The following is a 15,337-nucleotide window of genomic DNA, read 5'->3' as shown; positions in this document are numbered from 1 at the left end:
CCTCCTTTGGCACATGTGCAGACTCCATGCCCTTGGCTCAGCCACGGCTCTAGAGAACAGAAAAGATGCCCTGAGTGATGTTTGTCATCTCAGTCTGTCTGCATCTATTCCGGGTGTCCTGCTGGGGCTTCAGCTCCATTATGAAGTGGGTCAGGTGGCCTTTGGGTTTCCTGAGATGGGCCGAAACCTCACAGAACCCCACAAGCCTCAGCTCCCAGAGTCAGCCCCACACTGCAGTTTTCTGGCACCGAGGTGATGTCTTGCCCCTGGCAGGAGCCGCAGGCAGCCTTGCAACACACTGAATGTGGTGGCACACCCCTGGCATCCTGCCACTGGGGGGCCGAGGCAGGAAGATGTTTGAGAGCAGTCTAGACCCATGTAGCGACTCCAGTGAGATCCCGTTTCCAAGCAAAAACTGAAAAAGAGTAAGAGATTTAGACCAGTGCAAAAGCCCTGGACTCCATCCTCAGGCCACAAAAGAGGAGTAAAGAGGGTTGTGATACTTAACTGCACAGCTTCCCCCAGCCCAGTTGGGGTTCACTGATCCCTAAGAGAGCTTCAGAAGACGCAGTGGCCTCCTCGCAGGGCTTCCCATTTCAGTGTCCTTCCCAGAACACTGAAATGACACTGCTTTGGGATCAGGAGACTTCGGGCACGAAAGTTAATTTCCAACGCTGGTCCCTTTTCTGCCTTCTCCCTGTGCCAGCTGTTTTCGCCTCCGTCCGGCCAGTCCTCTCCCGGAAGGCCGAGGCTGACAGACACTAACTACCCACAGCGCCCACAGGGGACTGCAGTGGTGCAAGTGCCCTGGGATGCAGGGCTTCGCCCTCTGCACTGCTCTGCGGCCTCCTGGCCAGCCGGCTCCGGTTTCTACACCTCTCTTGTATTTGATGAAAAGTCCTAATCAAGGCCGGTGACAGTGGGGCTTAATGCAGCTGATGCCACCCATGGAGAGAACATATGATACCAGAAGGCGAAGGACAGGCAGAGAGAGGCTCCGAGCCCGGCGGTAAGACGGGAGCTTGCCCTGGCCGGGTTCAGAGACGCCACTGTTTTGTGCACCTCTGCACCCCTACGTGATGGCGTGCACATTCACCTGGCGCTCCTCCGGCCGGCTCCTGCTGTTACCCTCACTTCCCAAGGGAGGGACCTGAGGCTCAAACAGGCAGAACTGCGACTTGAAGCCCTGCTGCTGCGTGGCGAAGTTGGTTTTTTAAAAATGTTTTTTTTTTTTTTGCAGTACTGGGGATTGACTCAGGACCTCGTGCTTGCCAGGCAGGCACTTACACCACTAAGCTAAATCCCCAGCCCTGTTTGTTTGTTTTTATGGTACATGTTTTGCAGTAGATAATGACTGCATTCTTCCTGGAGAGTTGGTGCATATACATAACCCATCTTACTTATCTGCCCACCTTTCCTCTTGGGAAAGGTCTGCCTGTTTTCTATTATCTATCTTTTATCTTGCTCTTTATAGTTTAGGTTTCTCATAGAGGAGAAACCATGTGATATTCCAGCTTGTGTGTCTCATTTCTTTCACTAAGCATCGTGGTCTCAAGGGGCATCCATTTTCCCACGTTACCATTCTTCATGGCAGATAGTACTGCATTGTGTATAAATACCACCTTTTGTTTAACCATCATCTGTTGATGGACGTACAGACCACTTCCAAGATTTAGCTGTTATGAGTTGTGTTGCTATAAACATGGTTGTGCATGTATCTCTGTAATGTGATGTCTTTTATTCTTTGCGGGAAATCCCTTGAAGAGGAGCAGCTTTGTGGAATGAAACTTCTAGTTCTAGCTTTTGGAGGAATCTCTTTACTGATTTCCATAGTGGTGGTACTAGTTTGGTGGTACTAGTTTTGTTATAGAAGGATTCCTTTATCCGCACAGCCTCGCCAGTATTTATTATGATTTGCTTTCTTGAGGATTGCCTTTCTGGAGTCAGATGGAATCTCAGTGTTAATTCACATTTTTCTACGGGCTAGAGTGGTCGGCCTTTTTTTTTTTTTTCCACATATTTATTGGCCGTTTGTACTTCAAAGATGAATTCTGATCCGAGCTCTGCCCCATGTACGGGACCGGGCTGGCCTGTTGGTCCCTCCCTGGTCACATGCAGGCACTGGGATCTGACCGTGCTCTCCCTCCGGCTGCCACTGCCTGGGACACACTCACAGCCCTGCCTGTTGCTGTCTTTCCTCCCCAGTGTCCTGGGTTTCCTCCTGTTGCTTGGACTCCAGCTTGTCTGCCCACAGCCCTCTACTGAACACAGAAAGGTGAGTCAAGCCACTCAGAGCCTTTCTTTCTCTGCGGGAGGGCAGGGGTCCCCCTGGTCACCTTCCCAAGCTTTGGTCCTTTGGAGGTGAGTCATTGCCAGTTCCAGAGGGAAGCTGCCTGTCCAGAACGTACGCTGTACTCCCATCCCTCCCCAGGGCCTGCAGCTTGAACGTGAAGCTGGTGCCCAGGCCCGTCCTGCAGGCAGGGCCAGCTTGGCGGCTTGTGTGGGTGGAACAGATGACAAGGAGGGGCTGGGGGGAAGATTCTGGAAAAGACAGTGGTGGGCTGTGGGGACCTGGGGATAGAGGAACACCTGGATGGAGCTGCTGCCTTTGGGGGCACCTTCACAGTCAGGACCAGAGAGAACACTGGTGTTGCCAGGGCACCCCCAAGAGGGACTGGCCCAGCGGGAACCTGGCTCTCTTCCACCTATTCTCAGCTCATGCTGGTGACTCACTTTGGTCAGATCCAACCAGAAGCCGGAAGACAAGAAGTCTTTTGCAGGAACCCTTGTCCAATTGGTCTAACCTGTTTCCCATCGATGGGTTACGTTCTGCTTCTGTTTTTCCAGCCCTTGCATAAGCCTCTGTTATCCTGTATCCCCCATCAGAAGGTCAGCTCTATAAAAGGGAGATCTTACGGATCTCATTCACTGCCATAACCCCAGCTCCTGGATTAGAACCTGAAATATTTAGGTACTCAATAGTATTGTTGTTAAGTGACTAACTGAGCCAAGTTGGGAGGCTGAGGCAGGAGGATAGAAGTCAGCATAGGCTGCATGTAGTTCGAGATCAGCCTAACTACATAGTGAGGCCCTTCCTCAAAAAATAAAAATAGAAACAAAACAAAATCCAAAACTGGAAAACCTGGGCCAAGGTCTAAACATCATTTTGCCAAATTTGTTTGGAAATTTAAACTTCCCTCTTCTATCGCTTCGTACCCATTTGCAATTTCAATACCCAGAAAAGATAAGTGTCTGTTTCATTAGTAAGTTATATTATTTATTAGTATTTGGAATTATAGGAAGTCCCTGACTTACTAAGGAGTTCCGTTCCCAGAGAATGTTTGTAAGCTGGATTCCTTTGTGAGTCTGACAAAATGAGTCTCGTACACCTTTGGCACCAGGATACAATGTGAAGCATAAACGAACCAAATAAAAATCCTGTAAATAAACTATTTTACTTTTACAGCCACCTTAAAATGGCAAAGCAGACACGGGAGCTGCTTTCACAACCTGTTGGCACCTACAAATGTTCGTAATGCGTGGTTGGTTCCTGTCTTTGAGGTTCAAAACTTTGGTGTTTCTAAATTGGGGACTTACTGTGTTGAAACTGTTGATAATTGACTTACCATATCAATATCTTTTTTGCTGTTGGTCAAGTAGCTACTAGAACTAAAATAATTTGATCTTTTTGAAGTTTCCAGTCCCACATAATTTATTTTGTGTATAAATTCACATGCATGGATGTGTTATGAATGGATCTAGTAATATTTTAGGGTTTTTTTGTGATTTTAGGGATTTGTAGGAAAAAATTTAGTTACATTTTAAAAGATTGGTAGGGGTTGTCACTAGTGAGATGTTTTAACATTAACATTTTGACGTTGATGCTGACTATCTGATTTTAAAGAACAGGTTTTTAAAAACTTTAATATTTACTGATGTACATTTGCAGTACAGCATGATCATATGCGTCAAGGGGTATTGGTACAAGCATGGAACACATCTGAATTCTTTTTCATCTCCTCTTTTTCATCCCCCCTTCCCCTTCCTCCATCTCTTGGTTCCCTTCCCTTTTGCACAAGATCTATCTCCTATTTCCTTTTATCTATCTTTTATTTTAGAGCTAAAAGTGTTTTATAAATGATCAGCTTACTTTGCCATCAGTTATTCTTTCAGGTTCACTTGAATGATACATGCATAGCTGGAGCTAAATGTCCCCCTATACCTGCACGCTTCTTGAAAGTATTTACTCTAAGAAATGGGGAAAATGACCATGATGGGCAGCATAAGTGCCTGCTTGGCAAACTTGAGGTCGTGAGTTCGATCCCTGGCACTAAAAAATAGATCATGAGGGACTGTAGAATGTTGAATTAAAAATTGAGCAAAAGGTATCGCGTCTGGCTGTCAGATACCTCCCTTCAAAATAGTATTAGGAAGTTTGAGGCAGAAAGGCAGATGGTGAAAATTTTTGCAAAATCGTTTGTCAGCTTCTTTACTTGGAGAGCATACATTTTCAAACAGTCGTCAAATGTAATGAATCTGTGCATTTTGGCTGCCAGGGTCATTGCTGTTAATCTAAGAGAAAAGCCCAGTCAGTGCTTGGGGTGGGGCGTGTATTGGATTTCTTTTTGCTGTATTTTTGGAGCTTTGTACAACTGTGGCTGTCATCTGGGGTATGTCCCCAAAATCCTGGCAGGGAAAGCAGGGCTGGCAAGAGTAGCAGCCATTTATTCCTACAGGATGAGAAATAAGGAAATGCTTCTTAAGGTATTAAATGCTGCAATGTCTTTTCTATGCGGATACATTGCAAATATTTTAGGCTTTCTGGGCTGTAACATCTGTTATAATTATTCAGTTCTGCTGTTGAAGAGAGGCAGCCAGAGACAATATATAAATGGATGAGTCTGGCTGAGGTCCAGTAAAACTTTATTTATAAAAGTAGGCGGTGAAAGGTGGTATGGTGGTACATGCCGTAATCCCAGCCCTCAAGAGGCTGAGGCAGGAGGAGCTCCACAATTCAAGGCCAGCCTGGGCTACGTAGTGAGTTCAAGACCATTAAGCACTACAAAGCAAGACTTTGTCTCAAAAAAAAAAAAAAAAAAAAAAAAAAACCCACAAGAAATGAAAAACCAAGTGGGTGGTGAGCTAGATTTGGCCCTTGGGCCACAATTTGCCAGCTCCTGATCTAAAGCCAGGATAGAAAAGAGATAACTGCAAACGTACGTATTTTGGAATTTGAGGTTGGAAACTTTTCCTCTTGGGACTTCAAGAAACGTAAAGGAGTTGGGGGAAATCAAGTATTTTTTCATTAACCTAAGATTTATGTTTGCTATCAAGTTTTCACTACTTAGATATATCATAATTGAATTCATGCTGAGCCATTGTTTTGTGGTAAAATTTACTTCCCATCTTTAGCAGAGGACCATGGAGAGAATTAGAAAACCATCTATAGGAAATTCTTAAGGGACAGCATTATTAATTTGGGCATATCATAGTTTAATGTGTATATAAAAACTAGCTACTAAATGATATCTCTTTTCTCCTTCATTACAACGATATGTCCAACTTCAGCATATGGAAACATTTGTGCAGTATAAGTTTTTCTGAGCAAAAGACATAATTTGTAAATACTGTCAAGTAAACTATGCATCCCGAAATGTAGCTCAGGTGACTTGATACATCCTGTAAAACTGTCCCACATATTGCGGGGAAAGAATAGCTCTTTCCAGATGTTTCTGTCCACAAGCCTTCCCCTTACTCCGGCTGTATGAACCGTATCACAAACAATTGCTCTAACATCTGGTCTTAGTAATTCCTGAATGATAGTTGGCAATATGTTTTTGAGACATTCTCACTATATAGTGCAGGTTGGCCTTGAACTCAGTATGTAGTCCAAAGTGGCCTTGAACTTGCAGGGATCCTCCTCAGCCTCCCAAGTGCTGGGATTATTACACTTAGGGGCACGGTCAAATGATTATATTTTAACTTGCAAGACAGCACCTTAACAAACAAACAAACAAAACTTTTTTTGTGGCTTTATTTCTGGATAAAATGGGACCAAGAACTGAAAAACAAGAACCTCAACCAAGATTGTAATAAAACCAATTAAGGGGAAATATGCAGATCACAGAAGGCTTCTTAAATGAATGAAACTGCTTTACTGGGTGCCCTGCCCACACTGCTTAAGTTGCTTCCCAATGTTAGTGTTGTGGTCTGCATACTCTGTACAGCAAAGAATTATACACCAGTGTATCTTTTAGTTCCTACAAATGGGAATGCATGTACTTCAACACAGTGATGCATCTTGTTTTTAAAATTTCCTTTTTGAAAATTAAAAATGCAGGGGCTGGGGATTTAGCTCCGCGGCATAAGCGCCTGCCTTGCAAGTGTGTGGTCGTGAGTTCGTTCCTGGTACCAATAAAAATGAAAAAGACAAAAAAAAAAAAAAGAAAGAAAATTAAAAATGCATCTGTTTACTTTAGAAAAATGATTAAAACCAGAAGGAGGAAAGAGAAACCCCCTCCTAAGGCCACTAGGCAAAGGGAACAGTTCTTGAGTCTGTTACTACTGAGACTTTCAAACCAAGAAGACAGCGACTTCACAGAATGAAGGAAGGGGAGAGAGAGACACTTGTTTTGCTGAGAAGCAAGTCACTGTGCAAACAGCAGGGCACCGTGCTGTAGGTTACAGCCATGGTCTGCAGTGGGCATGCAGCCAGTGGCTTCCCCCTGCCTCCTGACAGTTTCTCCGGACTGGAAATTGAACAGATAAAAAGAAGTTTCAGGTTACACAAAACCCCTTTCCCGTTATTGTTGTAGTATTCAAGAAGAAGAAAGGAGAGGACAGTAGTATTCATAAGAATCTCTCCCCTCCCCACCATGTACTTATTGGCCACTTGTACTTCTTGAAAAGTGCCTATTAAATTCATATGCCCATTGTTTGGGTCACTTGTTTGGGGGGTGGCCTTTTTTTTCCAGTTCTTTCTATATGCTAAATATTAGCCTTCTACCAAAACATTAGCTAGCAAATTTTTCCTTTTTTTCCCCCCAGGTTTTCTCTTCACTCTGTTGATTGTTTCCTTTGCTGGGTAGAAGCTTTTTAATTTGCTCTAGTTCATTTGTTGATTTTTGATATCTTTTTTTTCCTGTGCGATTGGAATCCACATCAGGAAATCCCTGCCTATGCCTGAGGCTTCAAGTGTTTTCCCTGTTATCGCTCCACAGTGGCAACGTTTCTGTATTTATATCTAAATCTTTGATCCATTTTTGTTTGTTTTCAATGCAGGGTGAGAGCTAAGGATCTAGTATCCGACCAGTTTCCTAGCATCTTTTGTTAAAGAGGCTTTTTTCCTAATGTATATTTTTGACCCCTTTGTCAAAAAATAGATGGCTGTGGTGTCTGGAGTCATCTATTCTGTTGGCCTGTATGTCTATTTTCATGCCAGTTCTAGGCTGTTTTTGTTACTGTACGCTTTATGGTGTAACTTGAAAAATGTTAACGGTCCTGCCTTTTACCTTGTACTTTTTCTTGTTCTTTTGCTCACTATGTAGTTCAGACTGGCCTTGCACTCATTATGATTAGGCTGCCCTCTAACTCACGGAGATCCTCCAGCCTCAGCCTCCCAAACTCTGGGATTGCAGGTGTGCACCACCTCGCCTAGCCCACCCTATTCTTTGTGCTCAGATTGCTCTCCCTATTCTGGATCTCTTCATCTTCATGCAAGTTATAGGATTTTCCCCCCTTAATTCATTGCAGAATATTGCTATTTTAATAGGGATTGCGTTAATGCCATAGGTCATTTTTTGGGCCAAAAACTACATGAAAAAAAATGTTCAGCATGGTTAACCATTAGAGAAATGCAGTAAAGAACTACACTGGAGAAAAGGTTTTAACTATGATGGGGCTTCCATCCCACCTCAGGGCTCAGATCTACCAAGATGCATGTACAGCAATGTTCACTAGCAGTTGTGTTTACAACAAAATAACCTCAGGCTGGAGAAAACCCAGAAGCCTATGCTAATGTGTTACTATAAGACAATCAAACAGCCATGACAACAGCTGCAACAGAAATAAACTGGTTTCCAGTCTACACAGAACAACAGGGGCTGGTTTGACCCTGACTCTTGAAACAACATCACAATGGCCATTATTAGGTAACAGGGACAAGATTTACCCTCTCCCCTGAAATACCAAAAATATCCTAGTGTGTAAAGCCGAATGTGGTTAAGATAGTCCGTTCTCTTGATGTCGATTATAACACAATTCCAACAACATTTTCATCAGACATTTTTGATGAGATAGATCAGTAGGTTAAAGAAATTGCTAGAGAAATAGGAAGAATCTAAAGAGGCCAAACAAATTTTGGAAGGAAAAAAATTGCAAGATCTATACTCTATAATATTTATATTTTGACCTAATCAAGAGTGCATATTAGAGGGATAAAAGTAAGTAAATAATGAGATAGAACAGAGTATAGAAACAGATCCACATATACATGGACAACTTATTTTTGACAAAGGTGAAAGGTAATTCTTTTTTTTTTTTTTTTTTTTTTGATGCTGGGGATTGAACTCTCAACCTCGTGCTTGCCAAGGAGGCACTTGTGCCACTGCACCAAATATCCCAGCCCAGTGAAAGGTAATTCTGAGAAGAAGGGATAGTATTTACTAAAGATAATGCTAGAACAATTGGATATTCCATGAAAAAAAAGGAGTTTCGGTCCACCTCTTGTACAATAATATATAGAAATATTAACTCAAACTAGGGATAGAAAAAAATTGCTTCAACATAATAAAAACTGTATACTAAAAAAAGACATCACATCCAGTGATGAAAGATGGAAAGTTTTCCTTTCATAAATAAAACCAAAGCAAAAATGCCTGTTTTTGCCACTTTGACTTGACAACATGTTGGAAGTTCTAGAAAGAGACAAGGAAAAAATGAAAACAAAGGAAGACAACTATTTCAGTTCAGAGATGATATCTTGTGTTTTGACAACCTCAAAGAATCTACAAAAAACACTTAGAGGTAATAAACGAATTCAGAAAAGTAACAATAAAAAGTCAACATGTGGAATCAGTTGCATTTATGTACACTAGAAATGGTCATTCCAAATAAGAATGCTATTTTATTTATAATAGCATCAAAAAGAATAAAATGTCGTGAAATGAAGTTAAGAGGCAAAAAGCTTATACAATGAAAACTACAAAACAGTGCTGAAAGAAGTGAGACACAGCCATTCTTTCTGGAATGAGATGGAATCACGATGTTGTTTTAATTTGCTTTTCTTGAATGACCATAATCTGAGCAACTACTTTGAAGATAACAATACGCAATATATTAACCATTGCTAATTTCCTGTTATTCTTTTTGAAATTCTGCATCATTGTTTTTATTCTTTTTTCATTTTAAAATAAAAAAAAGAAAGGACAAATAAATGTAAAGATAACTCATTGTTGTAGTCAGGGATTGGGAGGAAAACAATTAGAATCAGGACATGGAATTTATATTATATGATGGTCATTCAGAGTTAACACAAGAAAGTGCAGGAAATCTGTCTACAACACCAAAGACACAGAATATTCAGCCAAGGCCTGAATCCCACAGCAATGTCCTACATGAGTCCAGATGAAAACCCAGAGCCCATGACAGTGCCTCCCACCAGTACAACTGGAGATCTGGAGCCCACAAGAAGGACTCACACCAGTCTCTTTTATGGATCCATGCCGGGAAGACCCAAAGGTCAGCGGTGGAAGCCAGAAAGTCCATGACAGCGGGGTGAAGGAGCTGTGCTGGTGGGATGAGGGTTCTACAGCCGAGCTGAGAAGTCACACTCACAACAAAAACCAGGGCTGTTCTGAAAAGCTCCACAGCTGTCCTCGGCGACATGGAGGCCCGAACTCTTCCGAACGACAAGCACAGCTGGGTACATGCTGGGAAGCAGCATGAGGAGTTCATCCTGGAGACCAAGCAGCACACGTCTTCCCCTCTGGAGCCACCCTAAGGACTAGAGCTTCCCCCAAGGAAACTACAGCCACTCTCACCATCAAGGTCCCGAGCTCTTCTGATGGTCGAACTCACACTGGGGCAGCTAGTCACGAGGAGCTCCTCCAGGAGAACCAACGGTTCAATACAGCAAACTTAGAGAAACTCGCATCACCTCACTCGTTGGCTCCACGTCTCTATTTATGCTGGCAGCTTTCCTCAGGTGGAACATCTCTGCTCAGCACCATGCTGATTTAATTCAGCTGGTGTTAAGTTGACCATCAGTTTTTAATCCATAACAGCCATGTTCATGGATTGGAAGACCTAATATTGTTACCGTGTCAGTACTACCCAAAGTGACCTATGGATTCAATAGAATTACTACAAAATCTCCATGATGTTTTTGCCAAAATAGAAAAATAACCTTAAAATTCGTATAGAATCTCCAGAAAATCCCTAATAGCTAAAACAATATAATAACAAAAAATCAGGAGGACTCATGCTTTCTGATTTCAGAACTTACTAGAAAGCTATAGTAATCAAAACAGTGTGGTACTAATGTAAAGATGGATGTATTCACCACTGGAATAGAATGGAGAGCCTAGAAATAAACAGACATACATGATCAAATGATTTTTTTACAAGGGTATCAAGGCCGTTCAATGGGAAAAGGGCAAGCTTTTCAACAAATGATCTGGGGAAAACTGAAAATCCACATGCAGAAGAATTAAGTTGGACCTATTTCTAACACCATATATCAAAAACTAACTCAAAATCAATCAAACACCAAAATATGAGACCTAAAACCATAAAATGACTATAAGAGAATAGGACAAATTCTTCAAGACCCTGGGTTTGGCGGTGATATCAAAAGCATAGACAATGGGTGAAAAATAATGCAGACTTCACTAAAATTATTTTTTGTGTGTGCCTCAAAAGTCACTCAGCAGAAGGAATCCACAGAATAAATGGGAGAAAATATTTGCAAATCATGTATCTGATAAGGAATTGATATCTTATAAATAAAGAGAATGTTTAAAATTCTACAATAGCAAAACAAAACTAATTCATGAATAGGCAGAGGCTTTTAGTAGACATTTCTTTGAAAAAGATACTTGAATGGCCAAAAGGCATATGAAAAGATGCTCCATGAGGGGTTGAGAATAAGAGAAGGAGGAAGAAAAGATTACCAAGGGGCTACAAGACACTTTTAGGGTGATGGCTGTGTGCATTATCCTGATTGTGGCAGTGGTTTCCTAAGTGAATATGCGGGAGAAAAACCTTTTAAATTGTACACTTTACTTATGTATAATTTATTGTATGTCAAGCTTTTTTAAAAAGCTACTGATATAAGCAACAAGTGAAGAATTTCATTGTCCTTATATTGGCCATAAGAAACCAGGTTCAAAAGTTTCTACAACATGACTTCATTTATCATTAGGTCAGGATCAGGCGTATCACTGGTAGTGAAATACCATCAGAGCAGTGGATACCAGTGGGGTTGGGGTTCACTGATGACTCACAAGCGTCTCAGGGAAACCTCCAGGGTGTTGCAAACACTTCAAATCTTGATGTAAGTGGAGGTTACTTGGGCTTTAAAAGGATAAGAATTCATCCATTTACATTGGTCATACTTCATGCACTGTATTCAATTTTAAAAGCAGGAGGAAAAGAAGATGACAATACAGCAATCTATGCCAATATCGATATGGCCATTAAAGTCCCTGGAGAAGTAGAGGGTCATCTGTGGAGAGAGGAAACAGAGGTGCCCTGGAAAGAAGAGCATAGGCCTGCTGTCATGAGAGTGCCCAGGTCCACAGAACTGCAGAGAGCTGGAAGCTGCTTCTAACGCAGCAGTCTGTCCCTCCCGGCTGGGATTTGTCAAACTTTCTGTTTCTAATGGTATAAATTTAACTGGCTGCTTCTGAACATTTAAGAGGATTTCTTCTTATGAGAAATGAAGTTAAAGTCAAAATGACTTAGAAAGGAACAATTCCAAAAGTCCACTGATTTCTGCTGTGCATTTAGCAGAATTTACTTGTATTCAGATACAGTGCCAGAAAAATCAAATTTGCTTCTGTTAATCATGGATCTGTAAGCTCAGGGCTTGGTCTGTGGAGAGCTTTTACAGAGGGTAAATAACTCTACGGTGCTACTGACTACCTTCACTGTGTAGAGTCTGCCCATCTGACCTCTCGGCTCCTTTTCCCTCTCCAGCTTTGGCTGACTTCACATAAATTGATGTCTTCTGTCCTTCTAGCCTTGTGGAATCTACTCATCTATCCCACAGAGGAGTTTTGGTCCTAGACATGCCAATGTTAACTTGGGACCAGGAAGATGTGGAGGATGCTGGAGCCTTGCTCTGTCCCATCATGGTGGCCCTGCCTGAGACTCCTGCTGTTAACTCTTACCTGCTTCAGTCTCGAATTGTCAAAGGAGTTGTTCTTTTATAGAAAAACTCCAAAGCAAAAAAGGGAAACTACTCAAGAGGCAAAAGGATTGGTTGAGCTGTGGAGTTTGGGGCCAGCTAGTGATATGAAGAGAACCCACTCTCAAAAAATAAAAAGATGGAAAATATACCAGGTAAACATTGATCACAAGAAAGTCACAATGGCAGTATTAAGATGGATTGAGGAATATATGTCAGTCACTAATTACCAGATAGCCTGCAATTTGAAGGAGAGATTTTGGCTTATAGTTTCAGTGGGTTCCGTCCGTGGTTATCAGGTTCTAAGGCAGGAATGGTGTGGGGAAAGTAGTTCACACCATGATCACCAGGAAACAGGGAAAATACACCTTCCAGGTCTCCTCCCCATCAAATGTCTCTTCAGACCAGCCCCGATTTTATGCAGCGCAGTTCACTATGAATTCGTGAATGCACAAATCCACTGACAAGTACGGCCTGCTTGTAATGCAGTTATCTTCCAAAAGCCCTATCTCTAGACATACAACTTTTAAGGACATTTCAGATATCAGTCATAATAGAACCTAAAGAGAAAGAGACATTAAAACTGTTTCTTACAAAAGGAGCATGGGCCACCCTTAAAGTCTTATGTCACAGCTTCTTTTTTGCAGAAGATGTTAAAGGCTCACTGGAGTGAGCAGAAAATGGAGATTAAGCTGAGTAACTGGGGTTTGCATATTTACTACAGCAAAAATAACACACATTAACTGTTGAATGTTTCTTCTACTCTGATTTCCTGAAGAACTCCGTGGTATTTAATTGTTCCTAACTTCAGGCGAGAAAAAAAACCCAAACCCCAAACAATTAGAAATCTTTTTCTATGTGTGAATATTTCTTTTTTAAAAATATTTTGCTCACTGTATAGAAGCACTCATATATTAAGTATATAAATTCCTTCCTTTGAAGTTTATAGTTCCATTTGTAACTGTATTTAAAAATAAATGCTGTTATAAATGCATTATTATTGTCTGAACAAACTCAAATACCCTTATCTCAAATGTGATCTCACTACTAACAAGCCAAGTTATATACAGTGGATGTTTCCATGTGTTTCAATCCTAAAAAAGTGACTTAGGGTCTATAAATGGTTCTAAGAAAAATGAGCATTTTATGTGCTTTAATTTTTTCCTCAAAATTTCCATTCCCTCCCACACTTAGGCAGCATAAACCCCAAACCATAAAAAGGTATTTTAAAAATAACTTCTAAATTTCCCACTATGTTATGCTTCCAGGCCAGATTACAGTGAAAACAAAGTTTTGACAGACAGAATAACTTATCACTTAGGCCACAAATCTTACTCTCTGCGGAAAAAAATTGAATCATAGTCACGTCTTTGGGCCATTATCCTTGAGTACATGTTCATGGTTCCATCTCTGAATGTGTGATTCTCAGTGGAGGAATTTGGCAGGTGGAGACTACATGTTAGCTGTTCTCTTTCCTTACCCAGGATACTAGCTTCTTGGCTTGGAGAAGGGAGGTTAGTGTCTTTGTATTCCTAATGTTTCTGTCTGTCTGTCTATCTATCTGTCTACCTACCTACCTACCTGCCTGCCTATCTATGGTACATGTTTTGACTATGACCAAGCCCATTGATATTCCCTGTTAATTCATCAGATCTGTATTAAGTGTCATCCTTGTGATCTTGAGCTTGAAGCCAGCCAAGCTGCCTGGTTGATGTCCTTCTTCTGGATAGTGATTCTGGACATTGGGTCAGGACTCTGTCTCGGCTTCTTCCACTGCAAAATGGGAGCTGTAATAGTTCTTCTCACATAGGCTGTTTTTAGAATTCCCTGAGCCACATATAACGAGTTTAGGAAATTGGCAAACCCATACTCTCAGTGTGTGAGAGTTGTTGCTATTGTTTGGTGTCACCTTTGTGACAAATGCCAGCTCTGTCTGCAAGTCAGGTACCCGAGCATGCTTCTTCTGCAGGTGTTTCCTAGCATGGTATCCAAACAGGTCTCTGGAAATTACCAGCTGTTCCCTGCAGGTGGGGTGAAGAGAGCCACCTGTTCGAGCTGTAGACTTCTGCAGAGGCAGCACTGTGCCCCGCTCTCTTGGGAGGCTCTCTGGCCGTGTTGTCCTCTCCCGGGCTTATTTTGAAGACTCACGTTCAGCGCATCTCTCAAATCACACGCTTGGAGGTGCATTCCTGCAGCAGGGGATGCTGCCCTTTAAAATCCCCTCCTCTGCTTCTGTAACCTCTTGGGGCTCTTGGCAAAGAGGAGGAAGTGACACCTGTCAGGGCTACCTTGCAGCTGTGAGAAAGCAGCAGGGGCCACATGTGTGGAGTCTTGTGGGTTCTGGGTGGGTGAGATGGGACTGTGGTCCTCAGTCCCAGAGTGCTGCTTCCTTGCTGAGCGTGAGGGCTGGAGCCTTGCTTGGGCAAGAGGCATGCTGTGTGCCAGGGCCTGTGCCAGGCACTGCGGAAACACAGCTCTGATTTTCTCACATCACCCTTTGAGGCAGACATTTTTAGCCCAGTGTCACGGAGCAGGAAGCCTCAGTGTGGAGATGCGGATTCTACTGCTTTCAAAAGTGGCAGAAGCCTGGATTCAGGGTCTCACCCACAGTGAGGCAAGTCCTCCGCTCCTTTGGTCCTTACTGCCTCAGTCTTCGTTCTCTACAAAACCACAACACATTCCTGGGAATGCCCTGTTTGTGCTCTAACTCGATTTAGGTGCTTACAGCCTGGCTGTATTTGCAATCGTTCATTATGAGCCCAGTTGCTGACCCCTGATGTGATAGAACTGATCTTGTTTTTCTTCCTTTCTTTTTTGGAAACAGAATCTTGACACATAGGTTAGGCCTGGTCCTGAATTCACCATGTGGTCCTGACTGGCCTTGAACCTGCATCCATCCTCCTGCCTCAGACTCCCGAGTACTGGGAT

The 15,337-nt window shown here is 42.3% G+C and overlaps 1 protein-coding gene across 3 annotated transcripts in view; it reads left to right on the top strand.

The window, feature by feature from the left end:
- The window catches only part of Thsd4 (thrombospondin type 1 domain containing 4), a 537,636-nt gene that overhangs the window by 36,703 nt on the left and 485,596 nt on the right, over positions 1 to 15,337 (top strand). For 2 of the 3 annotated variants that reach the window (XM_063246800.1, XM_063246799.1), the window contains exon 3: positions 2,206 to 2,275. The exons of the other annotated variant lie outside the window; for it this stretch is intronic. In XM_063246800.1, coding sequence (XP_063102870.1) covers positions 2,206 to 2,275 — 70 coding nt within the window. The remainder of the gene's footprint in view (positions 1 to 2,205; positions 2,276 to 15,337) is intronic. 3 annotated transcript variants of the gene reach the window in all.

The sequence above is a fragment of the Cavia porcellus genome, unplaced genomic scaffold (genome assembly GCF_034190915.1).
Source record: "Cavia porcellus strain 051 isolate PalLab524CR breed Dunkin Hartley unplaced genomic scaffold, mCavPor4.1 scaffold_4, whole genome shotgun sequence".
In the NCBI taxonomy this organism is placed as follows: domain Eukaryota; kingdom Metazoa; phylum Chordata; class Mammalia; order Rodentia; family Caviidae; genus Cavia; species Cavia porcellus.
The sequence above is the reverse complement of the archived record's forward strand: the minus strand, read 5'-3'. Positions and strand labels throughout refer to the sequence as shown.